This window comes from Vicugna pacos, chromosome 23 (genome assembly GCF_048564905.1).
Source record: "Vicugna pacos chromosome 23, VicPac4, whole genome shotgun sequence".
NCBI lineage: Eukaryota > Metazoa > Chordata > Mammalia > Artiodactyla > Camelidae > Vicugna > Vicugna pacos.
Genome location: NC_133009.1, coordinates 37,504,352 through 37,531,858, shown reverse-complemented (window position 1 = coordinate 37,531,858; position 27,507 = coordinate 37,504,352). Strand labels below are relative to the sequence as shown.

The 27,507-nt window shown below is 61.2% G+C and overlaps 1 protein-coding gene and 1 long non-coding RNA gene across 4 annotated transcripts in view; one reads left to right on the top strand and one right to left on the bottom strand.

Moving 5' to 3' along the window:
• Positions 1-6,035: 6,035 nt before the first annotated feature.
• On the bottom strand, positions 6,036-10,389 carry LOC140688818 (uncharacterized). Of its 3 annotated transcripts, none has more exons than XR_012063661.1 (3): positions 10,163-10,389; positions 8,651-8,908; positions 6,036-7,119 (listed from the first exon to the last, which is right to left on the bottom strand). It is a non-coding gene; the product is annotated as an uncharacterized lncRNA (long non-coding RNA). The 3 variants fall into 3 exon arrangements; XR_012063663.1 differs by lacking the exon at positions 10,163-10,389 and adding an exon at positions 9,017-9,100; XR_012063662.1 differs by lacking the exon at positions 8,651-8,908.
• A 201-nt stretch (positions 10,390-10,590) lies between these two features.
• The window catches only part of KIF21B (kinesin family member 21B), a 40,853-nt gene continuing 23,936 nt past the window's right edge, over positions 10,591-27,507 (top strand). The window contains 8 exon segments of the mRNA XM_072948812.1: positions 10,591-10,918; positions 22,955-23,177; positions 23,403-23,585; positions 25,512-25,661; positions 25,741-25,875; positions 26,150-26,317; positions 26,595-26,710; positions 27,162-27,357. Coding sequence (XP_072804913.1) covers positions 10,878-10,918; positions 22,955-23,177; positions 23,403-23,585; positions 25,512-25,661; positions 25,741-25,875; positions 26,150-26,317; positions 26,595-26,710; positions 27,162-27,357 — 1,212 coding nt within the window. The 5' untranslated portion in view covers positions 10,591-10,877.

The following is a 27,507-nucleotide window of genomic DNA, read 5'->3' as shown; positions in this document are numbered from 1 at the left end:
TGCCCCCGTGCACCTCGCAGCACCCCCAGGAGGGCTCCTTGGCTGCCCCAGACTTGGAGTCGCACCAGGCAGGGTGATGTACCCCTGTGGTGCCCTGTAGATCCGGAAGCTAATGTCTCCTGCTCCACTGACTCCCCTCCAAAGGGAGATAAAATTACACGCCTCACAGGACGGCAAAAAACTGAATAACGTGGTCCGTAATGTGAACGGGCTCTGGGCACTGTAAAAAGTCTGCAAAGGGAAATTTCCATTTACGGGTGGGACCGGAGCACCTTCCATTAGTACGTAACATGCACAGACCAGCCAGAGGGCGGGCCCTGGCCCTCGTGTCCTGCGTACGTTAATTATTTAGTCCCCTGAAGGAGAAGCAGGTGTCATCCTCATTTTGCATTCTGACACAGAGAGGACAAGGGACTTGCTTGAGGCCCCACAGCTGGCAGGAGGGTCAAGATGGATTTGGCTCAGGCAACGCAGAGACCAGCCCCAGGGCCCTGATGGCTGCATCCTGCGTCGTCTGTGCTGGGCCTCCCAGCCCGGCTGACAGGTGTCTGTGTGCACACGGGCTCTGAGGAGCCGTCCTGTCCACCAGCTCTCACCCTTTGGGAAAGTTCAGGCAGCGTCCTCTGCAATGTACAGATGTTCTAATTTATCAGAATGCACACAAGCTTGCCTTTCCCCAGCTTCCCTGTGAGTAGTCGGTGGGGTTTCTCCTCAGAGGGTTGCAGGCAAGTCCCTCCTGTCATGCGGGCAATGGACAGAGACAGCATACCTGTAGGAGCTGACAGGCCCTGTCGCCAGGGGCCACTGGCCAGGGTGGTGTCTGCTGCCTCCCTATCCTCTCCCTGCAGATCCCTGCAGACTTGGGGCCCAGCTGCCAGGTGGGGGATCTGCCAGAGGGAGGGGGTGCAGCCGGTGGGAGGGGGGCACGAAGCCGCATGCTGAGCATGGGGACGAGGGAAGCCCTCCCACCCGTCTGGGAGGTGCAGAGCTCAGACAGAGGCTCTCTGGAGGACCAAGGAGGCTGGGCCCAGTCCCAGCTCATCTTCAGAGCAGGGAGGTATCCCCAGCTCTGGCCCCGGTGCGGCTCCAGGCCCTGCTCTGGATGGCCCCAGTGATTCTGGAAGGAAGGGTGTGGCTGTCCTCTACAGGGTGTCTGGCCTTGGAGTCCCCCCACCTGCCTCCATGCTCTGGTATCAGACAGGCACATACCCTTTCAAGCTTCTGCTCCTCCCTCCGTATAAAGGGGAACAGCTCCTATCCCTTGGCTACTGGAAGGTGTGAATGCGGCCACTGAGCACCCGGGCCTCGAGGAGAAACTACTGTTTTGGTTCTGTCAGACGCTGGCTACTGGGAGAGCTGGACATTAAGATCGGAGGAGGCTGAACTCCCAGGGGCCTAGGCCCCTCCTAGGCCCTGCAGCTTCCAGCCACAGCTCCGGCCTCAGGCCACTGGGGAGGGCACTGTCAGCCCAGAGCTAACCATGACCCCCATCCCCATTTTTCTGGCATCTGATTCCAGTAGTGCGTTCCTCCTGCCTTGGGCCTGACAGCGTAGGGTGCCAGGGGACCCCTGCCCCCACCCCACCAAGGGTCCTGCTGACATTTCACTGACGAGGGGACCAAAGGGTGAGGTCTCACAGTGGGAGGGGCTGAGCTGGATTTGTCCCAGGCTTTCTAATCCCATCGCTGCTTTTCTCCAGAGCCGCGCAACCATCCTCTACATGGAACTTAAAATCCAGTTTAGAAAGCCAGGGAACAAGCATTTAAAAGAGATTTGCCATAAATACACAGCACAAAATAACTCTGGAGTTGAACAGGAATTGAAAGCACCAGGATGGGTCAGATGCTGGGGTCTGAAGGTTTCAGAGGAGGGGGACGGAGGTAGGGCTGTTTGTTTAAATAAAATGATCCGAAGCGGAGACTCAGTGGTGGTAAAGAAGGAAGCCATGACCCAGAGGAGGACAGCGCCGCGGAGGCCTGGGGCCATTGAGTCCATGGGAGGAGCCGGGCTCCAGGAGGGAGCCAGTGAGCTGCGCCCGCACACCGAGGGATCTCCCTGCCCACTCTGGTCACGGGTTCTTTAAAACGTCTCTGCCGCTGGCATCCACACCTGCAGAGCTGTAACAGCTAACATCCATGAAGCCCGGTTCATCGAGTGTTTCGTCTCTCAACACCGTTCATGAAATGGGTTTGCTCTTGAGATCATTCCAAGAGAGCTGAGTCCATCACCCACGGCCCTCGGTCGAGAAGCAGTGAGGCCAGGCATCTAGCGGGGCCCGGACCTGACTCTTGAGCTGCTGACTCCGAGTTTTACGGTGAGGATCGGATGATGATCCCTTCACCCCAGCCGCCACCACATCCCCTACTGATCTGGCCCAAGACCCTTCCCACAGCCTCCCAAGCCCCTGCCCAACCACACTCCCCCAACCACAGCCCATGCCCCGAGCCCATGCCTCAGTGCCTCTCTGCACCCAGCACCCCTCTGCCCCATCGTCTCGGCCCGCTTGCTCCTCAAGCAAGTCTTCTCTGATGGCCCCAGTGAACTCTGCCTACTTAAGAATGTCACTTGCCACCTGGCTCCACAAGAACAAAGTCACTAGTCATTGACTTCCGATGCACCCCAAAAGGGGTTCAGGACGGAGATCAGGAATGGGGCACTCTGGGCCCTGGGAAGACTGGCAGAACAGGCCTTCAGACAGTCAGTTATTTTCAGATTTTATGAGCCCAAATTCTTGCATCTCCTCATATCTAGAAAAGCACAAAAAAAATTAACTGCAACACCTGCTCCTTGTGACCAGCAGCAACCTTCTACAAAGATGTGTGCTTGATTGAAGGCGTCCTTTCTCCAAAATCACACAGACACCGACCTCCCCGCACCTCTTCCAAGCAGTTCCTCAGAGCTACTGGCAGCCTGACTCCCGGGCTACAGTTCTCAGTAAGCCCCCAGTGAATGCGGAACTCAGCTCTCATGCTGTGTGCTTTTTTTTTCAGTTGAAAACTCTTAGCAACAATAACTTTTACTGTAGCATTTATCCCACTGTACCATAACTAGGATCTACAGTTTGTTTTTTCCAAGCATCTGGTGAGCTTCTTAAGGGCAACTTTGTATCCCCAGCAAGGAAAAAAGGGAGGGAGGGAGGGAGGGAGAGAAGGGGGAGGGGTAAGGAGAGGGGGAGGGCAAACACAAGAGATGCACCAGGCAAACCGCCTAACAACAGGCATCAGGTCGAATCATTTGAAGTTTCCGATGCTCTATCCCCTTTGTCTACAGATGGGCAATTTTATAAATTTAACTACTGGAATGAAGGTGGGTTTCCCCACTGTCCAGTGCCACCCAAGTCCCATACCTGCCCCTCTGGGGAGCAGGACCCCCACCTCTTCTCTGGGGGCCGTTTATACGTGTCCTGATTGCCCTGATCGGACACATTGGTCCAGAGAGGGGCTCATAAGGTGGGCGTCCGGTCAGGGTTGTTTTGGGGTCGAGTACAGGCCACAGCTGAGTGTCATCACCGCAGGGCTTCCTCTGAGAGGGGAGGCGGAGGTCCCCTGCAGCGACCATGAGGAGAGTCTGCCGCCCCAGCACCAGCCACGCTGAGGCTGTCTCTCCTGAAGGCCTCTCTTCTCTTTCCAGGGCCCCCCATGCCTGGTCTTCCTGCCTCCCAGACCAAGCCCCCTATCTCCTCTCTCCTCTGCCAGCCCAAGGGACGCTCATGGGTCTGGAATAGGGGGTGGGAGACAGACCTGGGCCTCCTTCCCATCCTGTTCTTGCTAATTCGGGTGGTGACTTCGAACTTCTCCACAGCGCCCACCTTCTCTCTGGACCCTCCAACCCAGCTCTGAAGTCAAACAGGAAGACCATGCTCTCATGCTTCTCCACACTCTCCCTAGTCCCTGATTCCCCTCAAGGCAAAAGCTCTCCACTGTCATCTCATACAAGGGTCAGGAATACGAGGACACAGATTAATTTTTCAAGAGACAATTTCAGCTCGTGCTGATGCAGGCTGTCACGGTCAAAGGGCCTTTGAAGTTTCCCTAAAATCTTCCCTGGAGACTCAGCACACACACTGCCTGGGAGGCTGGCATTCAAGACTGTCCACAAAATCCTCAGTCTGGTTGCATTTGCGGCTAGCCGGCACTTGAGAGGTTAATCCTGTGTGAGCCCCCACCCCCTCCCTCCCCCAGTCTCCAGCGCCTCCTGTTTTGGAAGTGTTAAGTGTGCCTCTGCTGACAGCTTGCTCTGCAGCTGAAGCGAGTATCTATCAAAATCCAAGGAAATGCTGCATCCTCGGGGGCTGGAAATCGATAGCTCCTGGCAGGTGGGGTTCTGTGTTAACTTAACGAGAGGGAGGGGCACAGGGACGGGAGGCTCCTCATGGCCAGCAGGCGACCTCCCAGCCTGCGCAGGTCAGGACGGTCTCCTTCACACTGTGCTTCCTCTCCCGGTCCCCTGGCCTGTGGCTTCACCTCTTCTCTGGCTCCCCCAGTATGGCTCCTGGCTGGTGTCCCCCACTCCTTCTGTATGCCCCTCTCTGTGTTGCTAATTCTCCACCACTGCCCCCCTTCTGGGGGAGGGGGACCCTAAGTGAGTACCAGGCCACATCGGGCAGGGCAGAGGGCTCAGCTGCCCTTCAGGTGGCCAGGACTCCAGGTGATTGTCCTAGTGGCCTAGGATAAGTCACCAGATGCTCCACACCTCCATTTGAGCAAAGAAGTTGGAGCAAGTGACCTTTTTTCAGTTTGTTGAGTGATAATTAGCTTATAATACATGGCACGTAGTCAAAGCACACAACTGGGTTGTTTTTCAAAGATGCATACACCCGTGGAGCTGTCAGCACCATCCAGATAACGGTTCTGTCTCCCCCACGATTTCCCAGTGCTCACTGGTCACCCCTCCTCTGCCCTCAACTCTGTTCACAGCCCCTCCCCCCACCAGGCCCCCAGCGGCACGCGCTCTGACATCACAGCTAGGTAGCTCAGTTTGTGTTTTGTGGACTTTCCTGTCAGTGGACTCACAGCGTGTGCTCCAGGTCCGGCGTCCTCCCCTCGGCACAGTTACTCTGCGGCTCATCCACACCGTATTGTGCACCCCTGGTCCTGCCCCTTCTATGCTGAGTAGTGTCCACTGTGTGATACGCCAGAGTTTATTCCTTCATCTGCTGATGGACATTTGGACCGTTTCCAGTTCAGGGCCATGAAACGCTGCTCCGACCATCCACGTCCAGCCATCATGTAGCCCTGTGCAGTAGGTGGCTTCTGAGGGCCCTCGGCTCACGGTCCCAGCTCAGCAGCTGCCAAGGCCCATCCACACTTTTCCTTTACTGTGACCCGACACAGGAGGAGGCAGGAAACCGCTTGCTCGGGTTCAAACCCCGCTCAGCCACTTGTGGTAGGACCTGCGGTTAAAGGGGATGGTAACTCCCTGCCTCCTGGAGGTTCATGACACCCTGGCCTGAAGCACTCAGCACAGCACCGGCACCACGCTCGGACACGGCAGCTGTTGTTTTCTGCACGTGGCTCTGGGAAGACGGATGCAGTACCAAACTGGCTTTGTCTGGGGTCTCGGCAGTCACTGGATCCTTGGTAGTAGCCCTGTTTCACAGAGGACTAGCTGAGTGCCCGGGGCCAGGTCGAGTTAGGGTTGGCATAGGTGTGTCCTGACACCCTCCCGTCTCATCGGCAGGCAACGGGCAGTGGCCCTGAAGGCCCTCGGGGTTTTCTAAGTGCTTCTTGGTGATTCCTGAAGGCCCCAAGGGACGGCTCAGCACAGCCGGCCAGAAGGGGGACGTGTCCCCAGGGCCCAGCAGTCCGCAGACATCATGGGGGGTGGAGGCAGGTGGAGCCGTCGCCTGCTTCCACCTGCCCACAGGGCTCCAAGCAGCCCTGAGACCAAAAGCCCAGAGAGGCTTCCGGGAGTGCTGGCAGGCCCTGGGCCCTTCGGCATCTTTACAGACCGGAACTCTGGCTCTGCGCCGCACTCGAGCATCAGCTCGGGGAGAGTGGGCTACGCCAAGGTGACATACAAGCTCACGACCTTGGTGGCTTAGCACAAAGTTTATTTCTCACACACAGTCCACAGACAACGTGAACTTGAGGGAGGGGCCGGGCTGCGGGGAGCGTCCGCCTCCGAGTGACACACATGGGTCCTGCCCATGTTTCACTGGTCAACCAGAGTCACAGGGCCACACCTAACATGGGAGTGAGGACACACCGGCCAGCCTTGTGCCAGAGGCAGAGGGTCGGGAAATACTTGGTGGAAGCACTAATGACCACCACGCCAGCCAAGGGACCTCTGAGCCCATTTCCTCTTCTGCAAAATGAAGACAATAACGGTATTTGCCTCATAGGCCATTGTGAGGGTTGAAACAACCTTGGCACAGGGCAGCTCTGGGCTGAGTGAGACACGGCTCAGAGACACCACCAAACAGATCAGCGTGGCTGCGTGCGGGGGGGGGGGCCGCGCTCTGCAGGGGTCCAGCCCGCCGGGGCCCTCCTGCCTTGGCAAACACTTTCCCCGCAGCCAGCGGAGGCTGGAGACACTCCCCCCCGCCCCCCATCAACCACGACGCTGAGGCAGGAGACTTCATCGCCACACCCCTGGCCCCGGTCTCACTCACACTCTTCTCAGCCTTCCTGTCCCCTAAGGTCTTGATGACAAATCTGCCCTCTGCCCAGTCAGAGGTGGGGGCTCAGAAGAAGGGGTGGAGAAGCCACAGGAAATGAAGGAAATGCGTTTCCATCTTGTGAGCTGGGTGCTGGGTGCTCGGGACAGCTTCCCCTGTTCCCACCTCATCGCAGCCCTGAGAACAGGTGGGTGTGACTGACTTCATTCCAGGGGTGGGAGTCCTCCCATGGCTTTGAGTGGCAGAGCCGGAATCTGAACCCAGATCTCCGTGACTCGGGTCACCACACTTTGGCTTCCAGGCTGTCTTCTGTCACTTTGCACAGACTTCACTTGCATGCAAACCTGACACACACACAGCCCTGGCTCCGATGTTCAGCCTTTGGGTCCTACCGCGCTGTCGTGGGAACTGCCCTCTATGGGACTGTCTGTGCCTGCTCACCGGCTTTTTGTGCAGCTTTGGACAAGTTCCCCCACTTCTCTGGGCCTCAGTTTCCGCACCTGAAAATGAAGCTGTCAAACTAGATGATCTGAGGGCTCCCGTGGCCGCTGCTCCCGCCGTGGCCCTGACACTGTGTGAGAAAGCACCGAGAAGCAGCATGGACGGAGACCCCGTGCCTGAGGTTCTGTGGCACATTAAACCCTCACTGACATTTGAAACCAAAAATAGCTTGTTTTGTTTTGTTTTCAAAGACTGACAGAGTATTTGTAATCCACAGCAGTTCTCTCTCTTTTTTTGCTATTTATAACAAATTCTGGTTTCCTCTATGGCTAAGTCTGTCTCCTACTGTAACAGAGGAAGTCAGGCTGAGCCCCCACTGAGCTAAGGTCTCAGTGCCTGGCGCCAGCAGGCCTTCTCTGGGGTGCTGAGCTCCTGCTGGTGGCCAGGACCGGGCTCTGTCTCCAGGTGGGCTGGGCCGTCTGCCAGCAGGGAGGACCAGTGCCTGTTCTCCCAGGAACCAGGCACAGCTGCTGGGCAGGGCTGGGGGCTGGGGCTGGGGGCCCAGGACTTTGCCCTCCCCACCCCTAGAACTCATGTCAGCTCTTAGACAGTTCCTCCCAATGCCAGAGCCTGCTGCTAATTTCAAAGAACCACGGGACGGGACTCAAGTTCAGGCCACCCCTGGGCACGTTTCTAGAGCCTAAGGGTTTCTCTTAAGTGTTCTGATTCCTTACTGCAGGGTTGCTGTTGAGAGCTAGGCTGAGCCTGAGAGATCTGGGCCAGATGGCTGCCCACTCCACACCCCCCCCCCAGCTGAGGATTTTCACCACTGTGGCGTGGGTGCTTCCTGCTGCGGAGAGGGGCCCCTGCAGCCCGCAGGTTCCCATCTGCTCAGATGCCCACCGCTCCCATCAGGAGAGAAGATGGAGGCCCAAGATGCCTGGGCTAGTGGGGTGGGGCTCAGCTCAGGAGAAGACATGTGGCTCAGACTCCAGTCCAAGAAGGGGCTCAGGGCCAAACATGGAGTATCGCGTGTGTATGAGCGTGTGTCTGTGTGTGTGTGTCTGTCTGTGTGTGTGCGTGTGTGTGTGTGCGCGGGAAAAGGGATATGCATACAGGCAGCCGATGTGGAGAAACGCTGGGGTTTGGAAAGGAGGGATAGAAAGAGGAAAAGCAGCAGGGAGGAAATGGGTGGAGGGAGGTGGGAACACATCTGAGGGGGAAGCAGGGCTGGGCTGAGGCTGGACATACCCCAGAGAGGGCGGGTGCCCTCCTAGGCCTTCTCTGACCCTCTGATTAAGTCTTCCCAGGCTGCAGTTTAAGCCTCTTTACTACCACAGGGTCCCCGCCTGACCTCCTCCCCCAGCAGCGCCAAGGAGGCAGGGTCTAGACACCCAGCTGCCTGGCTGCTCCCTGGTGTCCCGGGGGGAGCTGCCCTGAGACCCTGACCTCTAGGAGGCCCAAGTTTCCAGCCCATGTGCCTCCCTGCTCCTCCTGGCTCGATATCCTGCGACCTGGAGGGGGGGTGGGGGGGCAGGGCTCTGGCGCCACTTCCCAGCAGTAACGCTATGAGTCAGAAGGGTCACCTACTCTCGGAAGTCAGAGGGGATCTCCTGGAGGCAGGAAGCCAGAGTTGGGCCCAGAGAAGCCCAGAGGAGCAGTTCTGCGAAGTGCAACTTTATCATCCGGGAGGACTAAGTCTGGAGCACAAGTCCGGGCCAGCCCAGCTCCCTTTCCCTGGGCAGCTGCTTGGAGGCTGCATGGGGAGTCTGGAACCAGAGGCATGAGTTCAAGTCCTGGCTCTGCTGCTCATGTGTTGGGCAAGACTCCGTTTACCCAACAGCAGAACTGAAAAAGAATAAAGCCTAGCTCACAAGGTCAGGAGAATGAAGTGAGAATGTGCCCGTAAAGCACCTTGTTCATGCAGAGGGCCCACACACGCTAGCTCCTCCCTACCTGATTTTGGTTGGAAAATGGAAGAGAATGTCCAGGGCCTGACTCCTCAACACGCTGTTGGACTCCGGCCCCTGGAGGGGTGACCTGCCTAGAGAGAACTTCCTCCAGGTTTAGATGCCAGCGAAGGGTGCAGGGTGCCCCCAGGACCTGCCCCAGCCCCCGCCCCTCCTCCACCCTGGAGCACTGATGGCCATGCTGCTGTTTTCCAGCAAAATGGAGGGGAGGGGATGGAGTGGTGATGATTTGCCCCTGAAATTTGCCCTTGAAATTGTCTTTGGTTTTGGTTTGACCACAAACTGGAATCTGGGCTATGGATGGAGCAGTTATCTGTGGCATGGGGGAGGGAAAGGGATGAGGATGGCACCAAAGACGTATCCTCAGGCCCGAGCCCACATCTTGCCCAAATCTCTGACATGGTTTCATCATCTGAGGGTGACGCAAGAAGCCTGGAGTCAGACTCCCTTCCCCCCGCCCCGAGAGAAGTCCTTCCACATCTGGAGCTGCAGCTGGGTCCTCTTCTTGGGCTCCTTCCGGAGGAGGGAGCTGGTAGAAGTGAGGGAGGGGATGGCAGCTGGTGAGGCGCCCCATGAATGACCCCAATGTTGGGAGCTGGGGGCAGGGGGAGGGGCTGGGCTCAGAGGAAAGGCCAACTGAGACGTCCCGCGTTACTGGTCTCCTCCATCACTGCCCGTTTCAAGTCACCAGGATCTGATTGTCCTTTATACCCTTCCGAAGGCAGCTGCCCTCCCCGCCCCCTTCCCCGTCCACCTGCCCCCCAGCCTCTACCCAGGTGCCCAGAGCTGAGTGCCTCCTTTGTTCCCTGCCTCCCTGGGGCAGCTCAGGCCTCCCACACTGACCCTCTGCCCCCACGGCCACAACAAGTTGAGTGTAAGCCAGGCCCGGGGAGGGGGTCATCTGTGGGTCATAAAGGTCACTGGAGCCTCTGTGGTCCTGCAGGAAGGAGGGGCCATCTGGGCTAGGAGCCTGGCCAGGAACCAACCCAAAGATGAACTTTAAAATGCTGCAGGGTGTGGGTGGAGGGAGTTCTAGCTAGACACTTGGTAAGAATCCCCCTCAATAAAGGTTGGCAAATTCCCTGGACTCAACGCAGAAGGGAGGCATTCCCCGCACGTTCAGAATACAAACCGCCAGTCGCTGTGGGACGCTGTGCAGAGCAGCGCTGGGCCGGGAGACCTGGGCTCTTACGCACGCGGAGCCACTAACTCCTGCGTGACCTTGGTAGTTCCCTTCTCTGTGTACCGTCTTCCGCATTTATGAATGGGGGTCCCACCGAGGCTGAGCCTGCGGCCTGGGGGCCGAGGCTCCGGCGCGGTCAGCTCCCTGGCTCGCGTCCCCCAGCCCACAGAGGCCGTTCCGCCGGCCCCGCAACGACCGCGTGGACGCGCCGAGGGGTCCCTTTAAAGGCCCCCGCCCCGCCCCTGTTACCGGCTCCGGCCTTCAATTGGTGGAGCCTGGGCGGGGCGGGCTCGAGGGCTGACGGGGCGGGGCCTGAGCCGGGCCGGCCCCCGCCCCCTTTGTTCGCGCTGCGGCGGGAGGCGCGGCGGGGCCGGAGGTGCGCGCGCGGGTGCCGCGCTGTAGGGAGCCGGTCGCGCCGCGGGCTGTCAGCTGGCTCCGCGCCGCTGCCCGATGGCGCGAGGGGGCGCGCGGGCCCGGGCCCGGGGGGCTTCCCCCGATCGCGGGTGAGCCCTCCGCCGGCCGCCCGCGAGCATGTCACCTCCAGCCGCCGCAGCCTCTGCCCGCAACGCCCGCGTCCCGGCCTCCCGCAGCCGCAGCCGCCGCCCGGGGCATTGGCCCCCGGACCCCCGCCCCTGAACGACGCGGGACCCGGCGCCGGAGCACCATGGCTGGCCAGGGGGACTGCTGCGTCAAGGTGGCCATCAGGTAGGACGGGCGGCGGGGCGCGTGCGCGGAGGGCTCGGCTTTGTCTCGCGTGGGGCGGGGGTCCGGGGGTCCTGAGACGCTGCTCGACTCAAGGCCCGCGCCCGCGGAGGTCGGGCGGGCCAGGCTGGAGGGCGCCGCGTGCTGGCTGGATCCCTGCAGGGATTGGCGGCCCCGCGGGCGGCTGGAGGTGGCTTTGTTTGGGTGGTAATTTCGGGTCCCTCTTGGGAGCCCTTAATGATCAGAAAATCGAATAAGCAAGGAAATCCGGTATTTCACACCCAGCCCTGGCCCAGGCTGGAGCGTCTGTTTCCTCTTCGCTTCCCCACGGGCTGCTGTCTCTTGCGGGCATGTTGGATGGGGGAAATTTCCCCGCATCCACCCTAGCCCACTGGTTCTGTGCTCTTGGTCCAGCTGGGGAGGCAGCACGCTGCCTGGGGCCGGTTCCGCAGACAAAGATCGAGTGAGGACGAATGGAACAGCTGGGAGGGGCCTTGGCCCTCCGTGGGGAGTCAGCCGCTTTGGAGAGGACCCTGCGGGGCCTGTCCCGGGAGGGGCTGGGGCTGCGGCTGAGGAGGGAGGATGGGGTGTACCTGAGATTCTGCCCCTGAGAGGGCAGGAGGCTGTGACACTGATGCCCTGTTCTCAGGCCTCAGACAGCTGAGCTGGGAGGGCTGCATGGACTTACCTGGGACTTGAAGGGACATCCTGGCAAAGTGAGGTGGGCAGAGGACAGGGCACACAGAGGTGCAGGGTGGGAGACACTGTGTTCTTTGTGCTGCGTGGGGGTCCGCCACACGGTGCCACCTCTCCCCGGTTTTGATTTGGATGTTTCTCTTTGAGAGGGTCTGTTATGGGAGAGTGCCAATCTGGGACTGGTCACCAGGGCAGGCAAGGTGGACGTCATCCATCTCTGTGTGATGGGGGTGGGGGTGTGGGTCCGCGTCTAGGCGGGGTCTGAGACAGATCTCTAGATTCCCTGGTTTGTAGGTGACCCAGATTCCAGGATGCCGGGGCAGCCTCTCAGAGATGACTACAGAAGAGTTTCTCCCTTCCTGCCCCGGGCAGGTGTCCCCCCACCTCCCCCCAACACCTGGCCAGCCCTTTGCAGGTCGGAGAGGATCAGTGGACTGCTGATCACAGCCCTGGGGTCGAGGGAAAGAGAATGAGACCCCGTGCCCTCTGTGCCCCCGGCTGCACTCAGAGCATCGTGGGCACAGACTTGCTGGCCCTGAACAGCCAGAGACAAAGAGAAGCCCCACAGGTGCTGGGTGGGCCAGCCAGGGCGGGGCCAGGCTGCTGCCGGGGCGACTTTGCTGCAGGATCCTGCTGAGGTCGACAGGGCAGCAAGGTGCGTTATGGGGTGGGAGTGAGAAATGTAAATAAGGCAGCTGCTGCAGATTGAGTCCAGGCCCCTCATAAAAGGGAAACTGAACAAGGTCTGGGAAGGAGGGGGCCTAGGGTGCCCCTCCCAGGGGGCTTTCCTTTAGACTCCATCTTGTTGGAGACAGCCAGACAAAGCCCCCCTCCCCCACCTCCATCAGGGCCCCCAGACTAGACTGGGGCGTGGTAAGGCGTGGAAAGCCCACGGCCTTGACACTTCGCAAAGTGAGGAAGAGTGGGCGTTCCGTTCCCATCACCACCACCACCGGAAGGCTCCGGGAGCCTTCCCACCCAGAGGGCATTGTGCCTGCCCACTGCTCCCAGTTCTTTGGGTGCCCAGTGTCACCACTGCTCCCACAAGATTGCCCCATGGCATCCTGATGCCTCCACTCTGTCTCAGGGTGCTCATCTGGACCGAGGGGTGGGGAGGTCTGAGCATGGGAAGAGCCAGGCCTTCAGGGGCTTCAGGGCTCTGCCCACTCCTCCCCTCCTGCCCTGCACGAGCGCCCAGCCCACACACGCCAGACCTCAATGGGCAGCTGGCCGTGGAAGGCAGACAATGCCTGGACAGGACCCAGTTTCCAATCAGAGAGCTGAGGACAGGACTGGACTAGGGCTGGCACTGGGACGGGAGAGACGGTGCCAGTGAGAGGCTATAGGGGAGAGTTCTCCATGCTTTGGGACCCCCTTTCACCCTGCATCCCCACCCCCGCAGAAATCACTTGTCCCACTTTGAGGACCGGGGGGGTGGGCGGGAGGAGAGCGGTGCAGTGCTGGGAAGAGCCAAGGGTTTGGAGTTGCCAAGAGCTAGCCCAGCAGCATGGTCAGCCGTCTTCACGACTTTCTGGAAGTCCTTTCTTACATCTAACCAAGTCCCCATGAGAATAACCCATGGCGAGCCCTTGGCCTGACTCTTGGGACGGGGAGGCTGGGCATGAGACAGACGTGGTCTGGCGGGGTGTGTGAGTGTGCCTGAGTGTGAGGGTGTGTGAGTGTATGTGTGAGTGTGTATGTGTGTGTTAGTGTGTGTGAGTCTGGGGGCTTCAGACTAGGTAAGCAGAGCCAGGCCCCGGGCCCTTGGCCCTGGCATCACCTCAGGGTGAGGATCAAAGCTGGGGGAAAGCCAGAGGAGGAAACTTTCAGCACCTGGGGCCGTGGGAGAAGGGGAGATGTTCTAGATGTGAGCAGACCCCCAAAGCCCCAGCCGGGCCTTCCCGGAGTCTGGTGTCTGCCCCTGAACTCTGCCCTGAGAGAGTGCCAGGCCAGGCCCGTTATCCATGAGTCCCCTGTGCATAAGGACTCTCAGCAGCCTGGGCCGAGGCTGCCCTAGAGCTGGCCTCTACCTGAGGAGAGCTGAGGCTGACTTGCCCCAGGCTGCAGAAACACAGGCCTGACCAGTGGAGGGGAGAAGGGGAAGGGGGTGGTGGTTAAGAAATGCAAGTTGGCAAAGTTGAGATTGGGGAAGGAAGCCAAGTCACGTGGTGCATTTATTTAAGACCCTTTCAAGCCCCCAGCTCCAGGCCCACAGCATGAGGGGAGCCCTCAGTGTGGCCTAACCCCCTCCCCCTTATCTCTGCCTGCTTTCCTTAAGCTTCCTTCCTTAATCTGCCGGGGAGGGGGAGGGGCTCTGCTGGCCCCGCATCCATCCCTGGACGCTGCCAGACCCTGGTAGCGGCTGGAAAGGCCCCCATCAGGGGCCCAGGGACAGTGTGAGATGGTGCCCTGTTTTCTGCCGCCAGGCTGGGTTGTCCAGCTGCAGTGATGCCCCAGTTCCCCCAGGCTCCTCTGAAGTCTTGGTCAATGTCTGTCTAAATTTTGAATCAAGAGGATTAGTGGCTTGGGACAAAGACAGAAAAGACCGAGTGAAGGTGGGGATGTGGTGCCTGCAGAGTGACAGAGCCCAAGGCCAGTCAGAGCCAACCTGTGCCCTCAGTGTCACATGTTGTCCGGTTCCCAGAACTGGGACACTGAGGCCCAGGCAGGGCCTCCGGGGGGCGGCGGAGATCTGAGAGTCTTGGGGGCGGCCTCCAGCGGCAGAAATAGGGCTTATGTCACCACCAGGAAGCCGAGTGGTAACCACAGGCCCCGGAAACCGTCCCCCAACCCCACCCAGCCAGCCGCCTGATTGGCTCTTAGCTTTTGAAGACCTCGTAGCGGGGGTGGGGCAGGGGCTGAGGAAGTGGCAGAGGTGACATGTGCCTGGCGTCCTCATTCTTGCAGCGCTGGGGGCATCAGGCAGGATGGGGACTGACCAAGCGCATCGCTGGCAGGGTCATGGCGCCTTTGTCCGTTTCTCCTTCTGGGCCTCAGTTTTACCTGCTGTAGAGTGGGAACAGAGGGCTTGTTCCCGTCTTTCATTTGTGGAGAACAGCGGTTGGGATGCCATTTAAGGCATATGACCTTGAAGAGCAGAGTATGAGTAAACTGTTTTAAAAATAAGCCCAAACTCACAGGATACCTAGGAGGTGTTTTTCTGGGTTAAGCCATTGTGACTGTTAGGTAAAAAGAAGAGTTCACCTCGAGCCCTGGATGGATGGATGGATAGATGGGTGGATGGATGCGTGAGTGGGTAGATGGGTGGATGGATGCGTGAGTGGGTGGATGGGTGGATGGATGGGTGGGTGGGTGGATGGGCAGATGGATAGGTGGGTGAGTAGGTGGGTGGGTGGGTGGATGGGTGGGTAGGTGGGTGGGTGGATGGATGAGTGAGTGGGTGGATGAGTGAGTGCGTAGATGAGTGGATGGATGAGTGGGTGGATTGATGGATGGATGGGTGGGTGGATGGGTGAGTGGGTGGATGGGTGGATGGGTAGATGGATCGGTGGGTGAATGGGTGGGTGGATGGATAGATGGATTGCAGAATGCACTCTGTGATGGAGGGACGCTGAGCTCAGAGGGGCTGAGCACCCTCGTCTCCCGCACACTCACTGAGTGTGGGCGTCACACCTGCGTTATCCCACTCAGCCCATGGGGGCCCACGAGGTACAGGTGTCATTCCCCTGGTAGAGATGGGCACACGTTCACAGCAGTAAACGGAGGAGTCTGAACTTGAACCCAGGGCCCTTGTCACTGCAAGCACCGCTCCTCCTTCAGCTGCGCTTTGCTGTGCGTCCACGTGCCCCCGTTTCCTCAAATGCTTCTACACACAGTTGCCGTGACTGTGACTGTGACCGTGGGAGGGGCTGGACCGATGTGGCGAGGGAGGGGTCTGCGCCTTCTTTGTGGGGCTGCCTGTGCCCACGTGCTCGTGGGTTTGGTGCTCCCCTTTCCTGAGATCTGTGCAGCTGTCTCTGGGATTCCTCTCCCTGCCCGAGTGCTGCCTCGCCCCGCTCTCGGGAAGTTCTGGGACAGCCGAGTCTCCTCTCGCTCCCCCTGCCCCCACCGAGTGTCCTAGGTCTTCTCTCATTTTACCCTCCAGACTGTTGGGAGGAAGCAGGGTCTCTGAGAGGCTGCTGGGGGTGGAGGAGAGGAGGCTTCCCTGCCAGGGGAGGGGAGCAGGCTGGGACTGGTCAGCCATGGCCCCTCTGTCGCAGCAGGAGGGGGCAGCGGAGCCCACAGCAGGTGGCTGCGCTGTTGGCTGCAGTGTTCTGCCCTGCCTGTCCCCGCTCCGGCTGCTCTGGGTGTGGAAGGGATGGCGTGCCCAGTCCCCCATCCCCAGACACCTGAGTCCCTCTCCCTCTGCCATCCCCGGTGGAAGCTGCCATCAGAGTTGCCTGTCCTTTCTCTAGGCTGGACCGGTCCTTCCTGAGGCTGGAGTTCCGGGGCCCAGAGGAGAGCCCGGCAGAGGGCCTGGGCCAGGGCCCGCTAGGCGGGGGCGGGGGGGCTCAGGCCCCCACAGCCAGCCCGCAGGCCAGGCGCCTGTTGCTGTGCGTTCCTCCGCAGCGGCTCATCCCCAGGGCCCAGTCTCCTCTGAGCTGTCCCCCTCCAGATGCCCAGGGCCCAGTCTCCTCTGAGCTGCCCCCCTCCAGATGCCGATGCGGCACAGCTCGGGGCTCTGCAGCGTCTCCCGGGAGGTCATGGGAAACCCCTGCCAGATGCCCCAGGGGGAGGGTGGGCGGCGGGAGTGATGCCGGAGCACAGCTGAGCCGGCTTGGCTGAGCTGGGAATGCCCTCTTCCCAGGCCCAGACCAGGAGTCAGACCCGCCGCAGCTCACATCCCAGCCCGTGTGGCCAAGAGCAGGCTGGGGGTCCCCAGCTCCAGCTCGGCCACCCACCCCTCTGCTCAGGGGTGGGATGCTTCCTCCCTGGGGCTCCCCGGGCCCAGCTGAGGCCCTGAGGCCCAGGCGCAGGGGGGAGAGGGCGTGGACAAGACAAGGACACAAGTCCCCTGTTGGACTTATGTCCAGGGCATTCCTCAGAAGTCACTGACCAGGACAGTGGGATGAACTGCGAGAGGTCAAGGACACCCTTGAGGAGGGAGGGGGCAGGGTCCTGAACCCCAAGCTCCCTGTAGGTTCCCTCCAAGCGTCCTCACCCCTCCCTGTGCTCTGGGAACGTGTGCAGGGACACAGCAGGCAGCGAGGGCTGGCAGACCTCTTTCGTCAGGCCGGCCAGGGCCTCCTAAACCCCTACCCTTTGAATCCCCCCCATACAAAGCCTTCTTGTTTAGGGGTTCAGAGCCAGTCTTTTCCCTGCAGGCAGGAGAGCTGGGCTGGGGGAGGGGCTGGGAGGCCAGTATGAGGTCTGATTGGAGGACACCAAGGCCCGCTGGCTGCCAGGGGGCTTGGGTGGCTCTGAGCACCACACCCCTGCAGCTGAAAGGGCCAAGACCCCAAATTGGACCTCATCACCCTGCTTCAGAGAGGAATGGCCTCCACGGGAAGATACTTTCTCTGCACTAAGTCCGCTGAAGCCCTGAGTCTGGGAGCCAGACTCCCCTGAGAGAGCAGGGGTTTTGGAGCTGGCAGGCTGCCACGGGGGAGGAGGGGGGAGAGGATGCACGTTAAAGTGTGCAGACATCCTCGCTCTGCGCAGAGGAGAGCGTGTGCTCCGTGCCTGGGTCCTCAGTCCCTGCTCCCCTGCCCCAGGCCTCGGCTTCCTTCGCTCCAGAGTGGGAACATGCTTCCCCAGCAGACAGCGCGTGGCCCTGCTGGCAGCTGTCGGCAGGATCGTCTTTCTCCAGCGCTGACCTCTCTCCAGCCCCAGGGCTGCTTAGAGGACACGGCGAGACTGGGCACCATCAGGCTGGGTTTGAATTCCACCTCCAGCACTGGGATCGTGTGACTTTGGGTTTGTTCCCATTCTCTGGTCGGAGCCTCAGTGAAGCAGGCATCATTCCGCACGACATGTGTTCACGTGTCTCAGCAAGCTCCACGCACAGCTTCTCGAAAGATACTCGGCATCCACCTTATCAGGCGAGGCCCGGCTGCTGTCAGCCACCATGATTCCTGAGGAGCGAGACTCCATAGACTCCCGGGCTTCAGTCTTTGCAGCAGGAAGTTCCTTCTGTGAGCTTATCTGAATCCCTCCCGCTGTAGCTGAGTTCCACTTTGGTCTGGCTCTGTCACTGATGGGGGAGAGCTGGCCCCCAGCAGGTCACACGTGGCTGAGTGGCTTGGTGTGCCAGGCAGACAGGAGGTCATGGGGTGCCTCTCGGTGTCCCCAGCCACACACATGTACTGTACACACACACACACAATTCCATGACAGAGATTTACACAAGCCCAGGCCCAGTCTGCCCCTCTGCCCCGTGGTTAGAGCCAGGCATGCAGACTGTGTGCTGGTGTGAAGAGAGGAGGTCATGGGACCTGGGCGGCCTTGCGGGCAGCACACCCACCCCGAGATGAGACAGGGCAACGGGCTTATGTCCCTGGGGCTTCTTCCGAAGGGGCCAGTTACTTGGTTATCTTGGCCATCTGAGGGGAGACTCTAGTCCGGGCCTGTGGTTCTTCTCAAGGCCTTCGATGTGGTGCCTGCGAGGGTGTCTCCCAGCCGGGAAGTCCCCAGAGCGACAGCACTTGCAGGCGAGTGGCTGCTCGCAGGCTGGTTCTGCAGGGCACTCCTGCACCGAAGCTTCAGGCCCAGGGCTGGTAGGGCGGTCTCCCTAGAAGACCTGGTGCTGATTAGCGCTGTGGCCTTGAGCTGAGTGGCTGAATTTCCCTCCGAGCCCTCGTTTGTAAGGCTGGGTGAGGGGGGACACCCGCCTTCGAACACGTGCGAAGTGTGGTAGGTATGGTGTCCAGCAAAGAGGCATCTTGCTGCCAAAGTGTGGGGCTGTTACTGACTGGGGCTTTGAGTCAGCAGAGGTGTAACGGGGTTCCAGGTACCAGCAAAGACGGGTGTCCAGAATCACAGACCATGCACCACAATTGTAAGAATTTTCTAGAATTCTGGAGCAGTTCTTGATTATTTTAATGTCACAGCCTGCCACCTCTCAGGGAAAAGTAAGACTTCTTCAAGTGGAAAGAACCCAGGGCCGCATCCTTAGGAGCTGGGGGTAAAGATCCGGGGCAGGCCAACTGGGGACCAAAGGAGGGAGCCAGCCACCTGATTGGCAGGACAAATTCTACCTGGGAGGCTGTGCCACACCCACCACCCCTCCCCCAGCCCAGGTTACTGGGCGGAGCCCTGGGGGATGATTGGCCGGCTTTGTGTGACGTCACGAAGGACTGGGCGGGGTGAGGGGAAAATCCCATCCTCCCCTCTTAAGCCCCGAGGTGGGGGGTGGGGCTCCGGCCTGCTGGCAACCCTTTCCGGGAAGGAGGGAGCTTTTCCTCCTTGGCCGTCTCTGCATCCCAGGGCCTGCCTCCTGTGTCTCCTCCATCCTCCCCTTCCGCCCTGCCCCCCCGGCTCCCCAGGGAGCCCAGGAACCGCTGAGCTGAGCCGCTCCCGCAGCCCTGGGCTCAGGCTGTCCCCCGCCTCGGCATGGAGCGGGTGTGGGGGTGTGTCCCGCAGCCCCCCTGTCCCCGGGCGTCTGGACGGATGTTAAAATCACTAACTGCGGGCAGCAGCTCCTGCTCAGTAGTGAGCAGGGGAAGCTCGGCGGGGCCTGCGCCAGATCCCGCCTCCGAAAAGCTCCGGCCCCTTCTCTGAGCGCCCCCGGCCGCTCTGTCTGCCAAGTGGCAAATAGACTGGGCTCTGTTCTGGGAGATTCCGGGCCTTTCTGAGCTGGGCTGTCGGCCTGTAGTCCTTCTGCAGGACCTGGAGAAGGGGTGGGGGGAGGTTGGGGGGGCCCATGGGTGATGTTCAGGGGATCTCTGGACAGAAACAACACTGGATGCTGGGTTTACAAAACCAGGCAGCACACTTTGCCAATTTGAAGTTTTCAAATATTGCATTAAATCATAATTTATCTTGATGACTGGGTTTTTTTCTTGCTCCCTTTAATTTTGCACCTGAGGCAAAGGCCTCACTCCTTACCCTGGTCCTGGGTCTGGCCCACAGCTCCTAGTGTCTGTGGTTTACTTGGAAGAACCTGGAGCCTGGTTTCTGGCCCCGACTGCCCCCCTACGCCCCCAGGGAGAACCAGGGCTGGGAGGGGTGCCACCACGCCACCCGACCTGCCACTCTGTGTATCGGGAAGCTGCCTCCTTCCCGTTGTCTGGGCGGGTGGTGCTGGCCAGCTGCCACTGAGCTTTGCGGGCAGCCCAGCCCGCAGAAGTGACCTCCCTCTGGGTAGGGCCCGGAGGGGAGCTGTGGAGGGGAGGGTGATGGAGTTCTTAGAAAGCTGACACTAGGAAGGGATCATCCAGGTGGCACAGGAGGAGGCAGGGGCTCCTGGACCACAGGAGGGTGGGGCAATGGCTTTTCCAGGGCCTGTCTTCATCTCCCAGCCCTCCTGTCTCCTGCCTGTGGGGCCGGGCTTCGGCTTGTCCACTGGGGCGGCTGTGGTGAGGAGGAGCCCCAGGATGATTGCCGTGCCGGACTGTGGCCCCTGAAAGCCAGGCAGCGCCCAAGTCCAGCCTGGCGCACACGTGGGCTGTGGCCGGACTCCCTGGGGCTCTGACAGCGGCGCTGCTCTGGAGGAAGTTTGTGTATCGATCTGGGGGTTGAGATTCCTGGGCAGGAGCCGCTGGTGGAGCCGCAGCTTCAGACTCAGCGAGAGCAGGAACTGGTGCCCAACTCGCCTGTGTTACTGTGCGGTGTAACCACCTTGACTTCCCTCTCTGGGCAATGGCTTGAAATCCCCAGCTCATCGCAGCCCTTAAGTGAGGTGGTCTGTGGCAGGTGCCCAGCCCCACACCAGCATGGGGGACGTGTTCATGCAGCCTTCACCCTCTTTACCGCCATCTCCAGTTACTCATCAGGGCCCATTCCTGGGACTAACTCTCCTCCTCTTCCAGGTCAGTGGCTTTGGGAGTTAGGGCCTCATCCTAGGCCCATGCCCACTGTCTCCAGCTGGTACCCTATCCTCTGGGTCACAGTCCTGTCCCATTGGCACCTGCAAAACATGCTGGTGCATAGAATGGGCTGGCATGGGGCTGCCTGGCTCTCTCTGACCCCAGAGGACCCCATGCCAGGATGTGCTGGGCAAGCGGGGGGCCCCAGGGTGAATGCCTGGCTCACCCCACAACACCTGGATCCCAAAACTCGGGGGGGCCCCTTCTCTACGTCATCTCTTCTGCCCACCCTCTTGTTCTGAGGGGGCTGGTTGGTGGAGCAGAAGCCGGCCCCTTGCCGACGGGCTCTGACCCTCAGGACTGCAGTTCCCCACTGCCTGCTCCCACTGTCTCTGGGGATCCTGATTTGATTTCCTCCAATCGCCAGCATTGCCATCTGCCCATGTAATTAAATGGTATTTGAACTGGATCCAGAAATCCCATTGCCAGCAGCCCACGCAGCCGGGAGGGCGTCTCCGGGAGCTGGTGCTGGTCGGTGAAGCTGCTGGGTCTCTGGGCCCCTCTGAGGCCGCTGCCTGCGCCTCCCCTTGGCAGGCTGAGCCCTGCCCCCAGCCACCCAGAAGCACAGGCGCACTGAGGAGGCGGCACACGCAGCGCCTGGGTTCGCGCCCCTGCCACCCCTGCTGCCTGCCACTGGCCGGGCATCGTCTGCGCCCTTGCCCACAGTGGGGACCACGGTGTCCCCCTCGGGTGAGGGCTTGCACATCAGCGCTCAGACGCCGCCCGGCATGTGGCGTGGCCGCGTGGGCGCGTGTCAGCCGCCGCTGTCAGTGGTCCGGGGGAGCCCTGCAGCCCTGGCGTCTTACGGGTCTGCAGTTTCTGGTCTGCAGGCTCAGAGAGGATGGGTGGACTCCCCAGCTCCCTTCCCAGCTGCCAGTTGAGGGGGGAGACTGAGAAGCTGGGTTCTAACTCCCACCTGGCCCGGAACAGCTGGATAAGGTGGAGGGGGTGGTAACCTCCTGGGATGTCTGTCCCTGGCGGCCTCCGTGGTGTGCGGACCCCTCACACCTGAGGGGAAATGCTTCTGAAGAAAGGCCAGGCCACCATCCATGGGTGTGGACTGGGCCTAGTGTCCTAACCACCCTGTGCCGCCGGCTCCTTTAACCCCACCCGGCAGAGTGCAGGGAGCAGGCTCAGGTGAGCACCTGGTCTGCGGCTCTGAGCGGGCCTTGGGGGCTGGGCAGCCTGGGACAGGGACAGGATGGTAGCTGGGAGGGCCCGGCTCTGTGGCGAGGCGCCCCTGGGCCCTGGATGCCTGCCGCTGGCCCTCCCGCTCTTTTCTTCTCTTGGTAAATGTTGGCTTAGGGAGAGGGAGGCTGACAAGTGGCTCATTGTGAGTGCCCGAGGGGCTGGCTGCGTGAGCGCCAGCGCCCAGCCCCCTTTACTTGAGGCCTTGGGAGGTGCTCTCTGCCAGGCCCAGCACGCATGCTCGCTGACTCCCACTCGGTTGCCATGGGGACCTCGCCCCAGCAGTGGCTGCTTGAGAGGGGCCTGGGGTGGCTGGAGGGAGATGGCCCTGTCCATGGCTGCGCCCTGATGCCACTTCTCTTCCTCTTCACAGGGGCCCCCAGGGTCTGGGATGTGGGCCCCTCCTGTGGCTGCTGTCCCTGCTGGAGGTCCCCGCCCTGCTCCAACCTTCACCTCCACCAGGTCTGCAGGGTTGCACCTGGTCTGGCCCCCTCGGCTCCCAGAGAGGGGCCAGAGCTTGTGCCTGAGATGTTCCTCTGGCCTCTGGGAGGGGGCTCCTGAGCTGAAGGACCCCTGCAGCCCCTGGAGGCCTGGCCCTTCCTTCCCCAGTGTGGTCCTGGGCTCTGCCTCCCCAGAGGGGGCCAGCTGTCTTCTCTCCCCTGCTCCGTGGGACGCGGACTTCTGGGGCCCCCCAGGCAATCGGGAGTGTGTGCTTTGATGTCAGATCGGTCAGGTTCTGTTACCAACCTTGGGCAGGTCATGTAAACTCTCTCAGCCTCTGTTTTCTCGTCTGTAAAGCTGGGTAAGGAATACACACCTCACAGGTTTCAGGTAAAGGACACATGAATTCATTTAGGTAAAGTGCCGTCAGCATGGATTCGCCGTGCAGAGCACTTGGAAAGTGAGCAGCCACTGCTTCTGATGGTGTCGGTGTAGCTCCTGCTGTTGCTGTTACTGTAGTGTTCCCGAGCTGCCCTCATTCTCGGGGAGGGGGCTCCTGAGTGTCCTTCCTTCCCCTCCCACTTGCGGAACAGGAGGGGCCTGGTAGGGGCGCATGTTGGCAGGCAGAGGCGGGGAGGAGGGCCCCCTGCAGCTGGGCCTGACCCAGGACTCTCCCCGCCCCGGGCAGGATCCGGCCTCAGCTGTCAAAAGAGAAGATTGAGGGCTGTCACATCTGCACCTCGGTCACCCCGGGGGAGCCCCAGGTTCTCCTGGGGAAGGACAAGGCCTTCACCTATGACTTTGTCTTCGACCTGGACACCTGGCAGGAGCAGATCTACTCCACCTGTGTGAGCAAGCTGGTGGAGGGCTGCTTCGAGGGCTACAATGCCACGGTGCTGGCTTACGGGCAGGTACGCCACCCCACCCCGCCTACCTGGCCACTCCAAGCCCGAGCGCCCTGGGAGCAGCTGCGGTTTTGACTGCTGGCATCAGCGGGAGGGCTGGCAGTCAGGGCGGACTCCGCAGGGTGTGGTTTTGGGTCGGGTGGGCGGGGATCCAGGCTGGGAGATAACCGGGGTCCGGGCTCGCTGGTGCCCCCAGGGGTGCCAGGTGACGCCGTCCCTCCATCCTTGCAGACAGGGGCCGGGAAGACGTACACTATGGGCACTGGCTTCGATGTGGCGACATCGGAGGAGGAGCAGGGCATCATTCCGAGGGCCATCGCCCACCTCTTTGGGGGCATTGCTGAGCGCAAGCGGCGGGCACAGGAGCAGGGCGTGGCTGGGCCTGAGTTCAAAGTCAGCGCCCAGTTCCTGGAGGTACCTATGGGTGGGCCGGGGAGGGACAGGGACAGCGAGACTGTAGAAGCCGGGCTCCGGGCCGGCGCAGCGGAAGAGGCCTCGGTGGGCGAGGAGCTCCCCGCTGCTGGGCACATCCCAGCCGGAGCTGGAGTACTTCCAGCTGGGACCCCGGAGGTTCCCTGCTCCGATGGGGCTGGGGTCAGTGAGAGCCTTTAGGAGCTCTTCACACCCTGACTGATCAGCTCTGACACTTCCCAGCCAGGTAACCTTGGGCAGGTCATTTCTCCACTCTGCAGAACGGGAGTGACAACACCTATTTCCCCGGGGCTTTAGGGGTGACAAGGAAGCGCAAGCCCGGCACAGAGTGGGAACTCTGGTTCTCACCCCTTCTTCTGGCCTCCAGGGGTCCTCCGCAGCCTCAGAGTGGCCTGCCCTGTCCCTTCCTGGCTGAGGTCCTTCCTGACCCTCTGAGCCTTCTCTGACCCCAGGACAGGAAGTTCCCCCAGCGGGGCCTCTCTTTGCAACTGGCCCTGCCTCTGTCTGGGAGAAGGTCAGGGTGCCGAGCCTGGGATTTATGGCAGCTGAGGGCTTGGGGATGGAGAGGGGACCTCCGGCCTGTATAAGTGGCTCTCCGAAGCGCCCCTCGGAAGGCCAGTGGACCTGGATTCTTCTCGTGAGCTCCCGGCTTGCCTAGTCTCCTGCTCTGGGACGCTTGAGCCAGGCAGCTCCGGGTCCCAGCATCCAAGAGCTCAGCCCACAGACCCGGCCCTGGGGCATGTGCCGGGTGTGAGGCCGGGCTCCTGCCCGTGTGCCCTGTGCCCTGACTGCGCCGGGTGGTCCTCCGAGGGAGGGATGTGGTCCCCGCTCTCCAGGTCTGTGTCCCACCCCCACTGCCTCCTGGGTGTGCGGAGGGCCTGCCTCCCTCTTAAGGAAACTGATTTTAGACTCGAGGGTTTCTCTCTGTCCTTCTGGACTTTTGTTTCTGAGGAAGAGTCTGCCTCTGTGTGTGTGTGTGTGTGTGTCCTGCACCGTGTGTCTCTAGAAGCTTCCTCATCTCTTTGTTTTTCCCTTTCTCCATCCTTTTGCATAGAGAGCCCCAAAGAGCAGTCCAGTACCTAGAAAACCATGCCAGGGGGAACTCACAAGGGGTTAAATGATGCTGTACGTCTGTCCCAAAAGACAGACAGACAGACACCAAGGCCCCACATCTGTACCAGCCCCTCCCGTTTCCTCTTCCCCTTCCTGTGGGGTGTTTCTGTCCCTTTAAGGCCATCAAAGCCTCGGATGTCTGAGTGCTATGGCCTGCCCCTCCCTGCAGAGGGCTTTGTTGGCCACTGACCCAGCTTCCCAGGCCCTCCGGCCCTCCAGCCCCCGCTCCCCGCCTGGTGAAAATTCCAGCAGGTGAAACCTTCCCTGCCAGCAGTTTCAAATGCAGGCGTCTCCAAGGCAGAGACCATCTGAAATGGGGCAACTGCCCCTGGCCAGGCCCCCTCCCAGTGGTGTCCCCAGATGCCCCTCAGAGGCCGGGCCACAGGCCGCTCTCCATCAGCCCGGGACCATGGGGGTTGGGGTGCTGCTCCCAGCCCTGCCTCCCCTCATCGGGAACCGCATCCCGACCTGGTAGCATCATGGGATCTGCCCCAGCCCCATCGCATCCTCCTCACTCCACGAGGACTCCAGTCCCCTTGTCCCCTTCATGCCCTTACCCCCTGCCAGGGCCGAGCGCTCAGCGCTGCTTCCTCTCAGGATGGTTCTGCATGGGGACCGGCTGCCCCACCCCCGTCCAGGAGAAAAATCCCAGAACCCAAGCCCAGAGGGGACCCGGGTGGCCAGTTAGCCTCCCAGAGCCTTGGTTTCCACGCCTGCGAAGCCGAGCTGGCATGTGATACCAGAAAGCCCCTGTGGGCCCTGCACGTGTGTCCAGCAGCCATCTCCCTGCTGCAGCTCTACAACGAGGAGATCCTGGACCTCTTCGACAGCGCCCGCGACCCCGACGCCCGCCACCGCAGGTCCAACATCAAGATCCACGAGGATGCCACTGGCAGCATCTACACCACGGGCGTCACCTCCCGCCTCGTCAGCTCCCAGGAGGAGGTGGGCGCCCTGGGAGCCGCCCGGGGCGGGGGGCAGGGCTGCGCGGCCAGCCGAGTCCTCATGCCTGCCCCCTCCCCAGCTGATCCAGTGCCTGAAGCAGGGCGCCCTGTCGCGCACCACGGCCAGCACCCAGATGAACGTGCAGAGCTCCCGCTCCCACGCCATCTTCACCATCCACGTGTGCCAGATGCGTGTGTGTGCCCAGCCTGACCTGGTGAGGAGCCTGCGCGCATCTCCAGAGGTGGGGTGGGGACGCAGCCCAGGCTCTGGGGCCAGCACACCCGGGTTCTCTTTTCTGAAGCCTCAGTTGCCTCATCCGGGCAATGGGGCAGCCATACCCCCATGGTGGTGAGGACTGACCGAGAACCACACGTGCACTTGCTGTCCATGCTCTGTGTGTGCGAGGCCTCCCCCCGACCCCCGACGCTCTGCCGAATCCCCCGGCAGCACTGCCAGGGGCTGGGAGTCACCTGCCGGCTTCCCTGCAGGTGAACGAGGCCATGGCTGGGCTTCCTGAGGGCGCCGCTCCCACGAGCGAGTTTGAGACGCTCACTGCCAAGTTTCACTTTGTGGACCTGGCCGGCTCGGAGCGGCTAAAGCGGACGGGGGCCACCGGCGAGCGGGCCAAGGAGGGCATCTCCATCAACTGTGGCCTGGTAGGCACGCCGTGGCCAGCACAGCTCAGCCTCGGACCCTCCCCAGGCCCCACGGCCCACAGCTGTCCTGGCCTTCTCGGGACACTGTATGTCACTGCTGGGCCTTCACCCTCCCCCTGCCCCAGTGCCCAACTTCACCAACTATCACATCTGCCTCTAAACCCTTGGGGACTAGAGGGCTGCTGGGGTCAGCGAGGCAGGTGTGGACAGCTTGGGGATGGGGGGTCCCCACTCCTCTCCCCAAGTGCCTCTGGAGAGCCAAGTCTGTCTCCTGCAGCTGGCCTTGGGCAACGTGATCAGCGCCTTGGGGGACCAGAGCAAGAAAGTGGTGCACGTGCCCTACAGGGACTCCAAGCTCACCCGGCTCCTCCAGGACTCACTGGGCGGCAACAGGTACCCGACCGACATCGGGGCGATGGGAGATGTGAGGGCTGCTGGGGCACAGGGACGGGACGCTGGGGCATGAAGGCCCGCGGACAGGAGGCTCTCCCGCCCCTGAAGGCTTGCCGTGACCGTCGGTCAGTGTGGGGGGCTTCAGTTTCCCTGTCGGCACACCAGGGAGGGATGGTCCTGAAGAAGTGCTGGAGCCCAGGAGAGGCAGGGCCGTGGTTCTGGCCGTGGCACAGCACAGCCTCCCCGCCTCACTAGCCGCCCTCGCCGCGGTTGCTACGGTTGCAGTGGACACCGAGGCCAGGTGGTCCTGATCCCCACCTCCTGGGTTCCGCCCTGGGGCCTGCCCAGGTCCTTGGGGCCTCCGGGCGCTGAGGAGCAGAAGTCTGCTCTGAGGTGATGCTTCTGGGGCTGCCCTCGCCTCATCTGTCACCCCACCCCCCGCACTCTCCAGCCAGACCATCATGATCGCCTGCGTGAGCCCCTCGGACCGGGACTTCATGGAGACTCTGAACACACTCAAGTACGCCAACCGGGCCCGCAACATCAAGAACAAGGTGGTGGTGAACCAGGACAAGACCAGCCAGCAGATCAGCGCGCTACGGGCTGAGATCGCGCGCCTGCAGATGGAGCTGATGGAGTACAAGGCGGTGAGCAGGCCCATCCCCTCCCCGCCTGGCCGCACTGCTCGGGGGCATAACTGCGCACCAGTCCCGGCGTGGAGTGTGGGGCTCACCTGCTGACTCGCACACAGATCTCATGCACAGGGCAGGCGCTCTGTGCGGGGGTCTCCCGTCTGC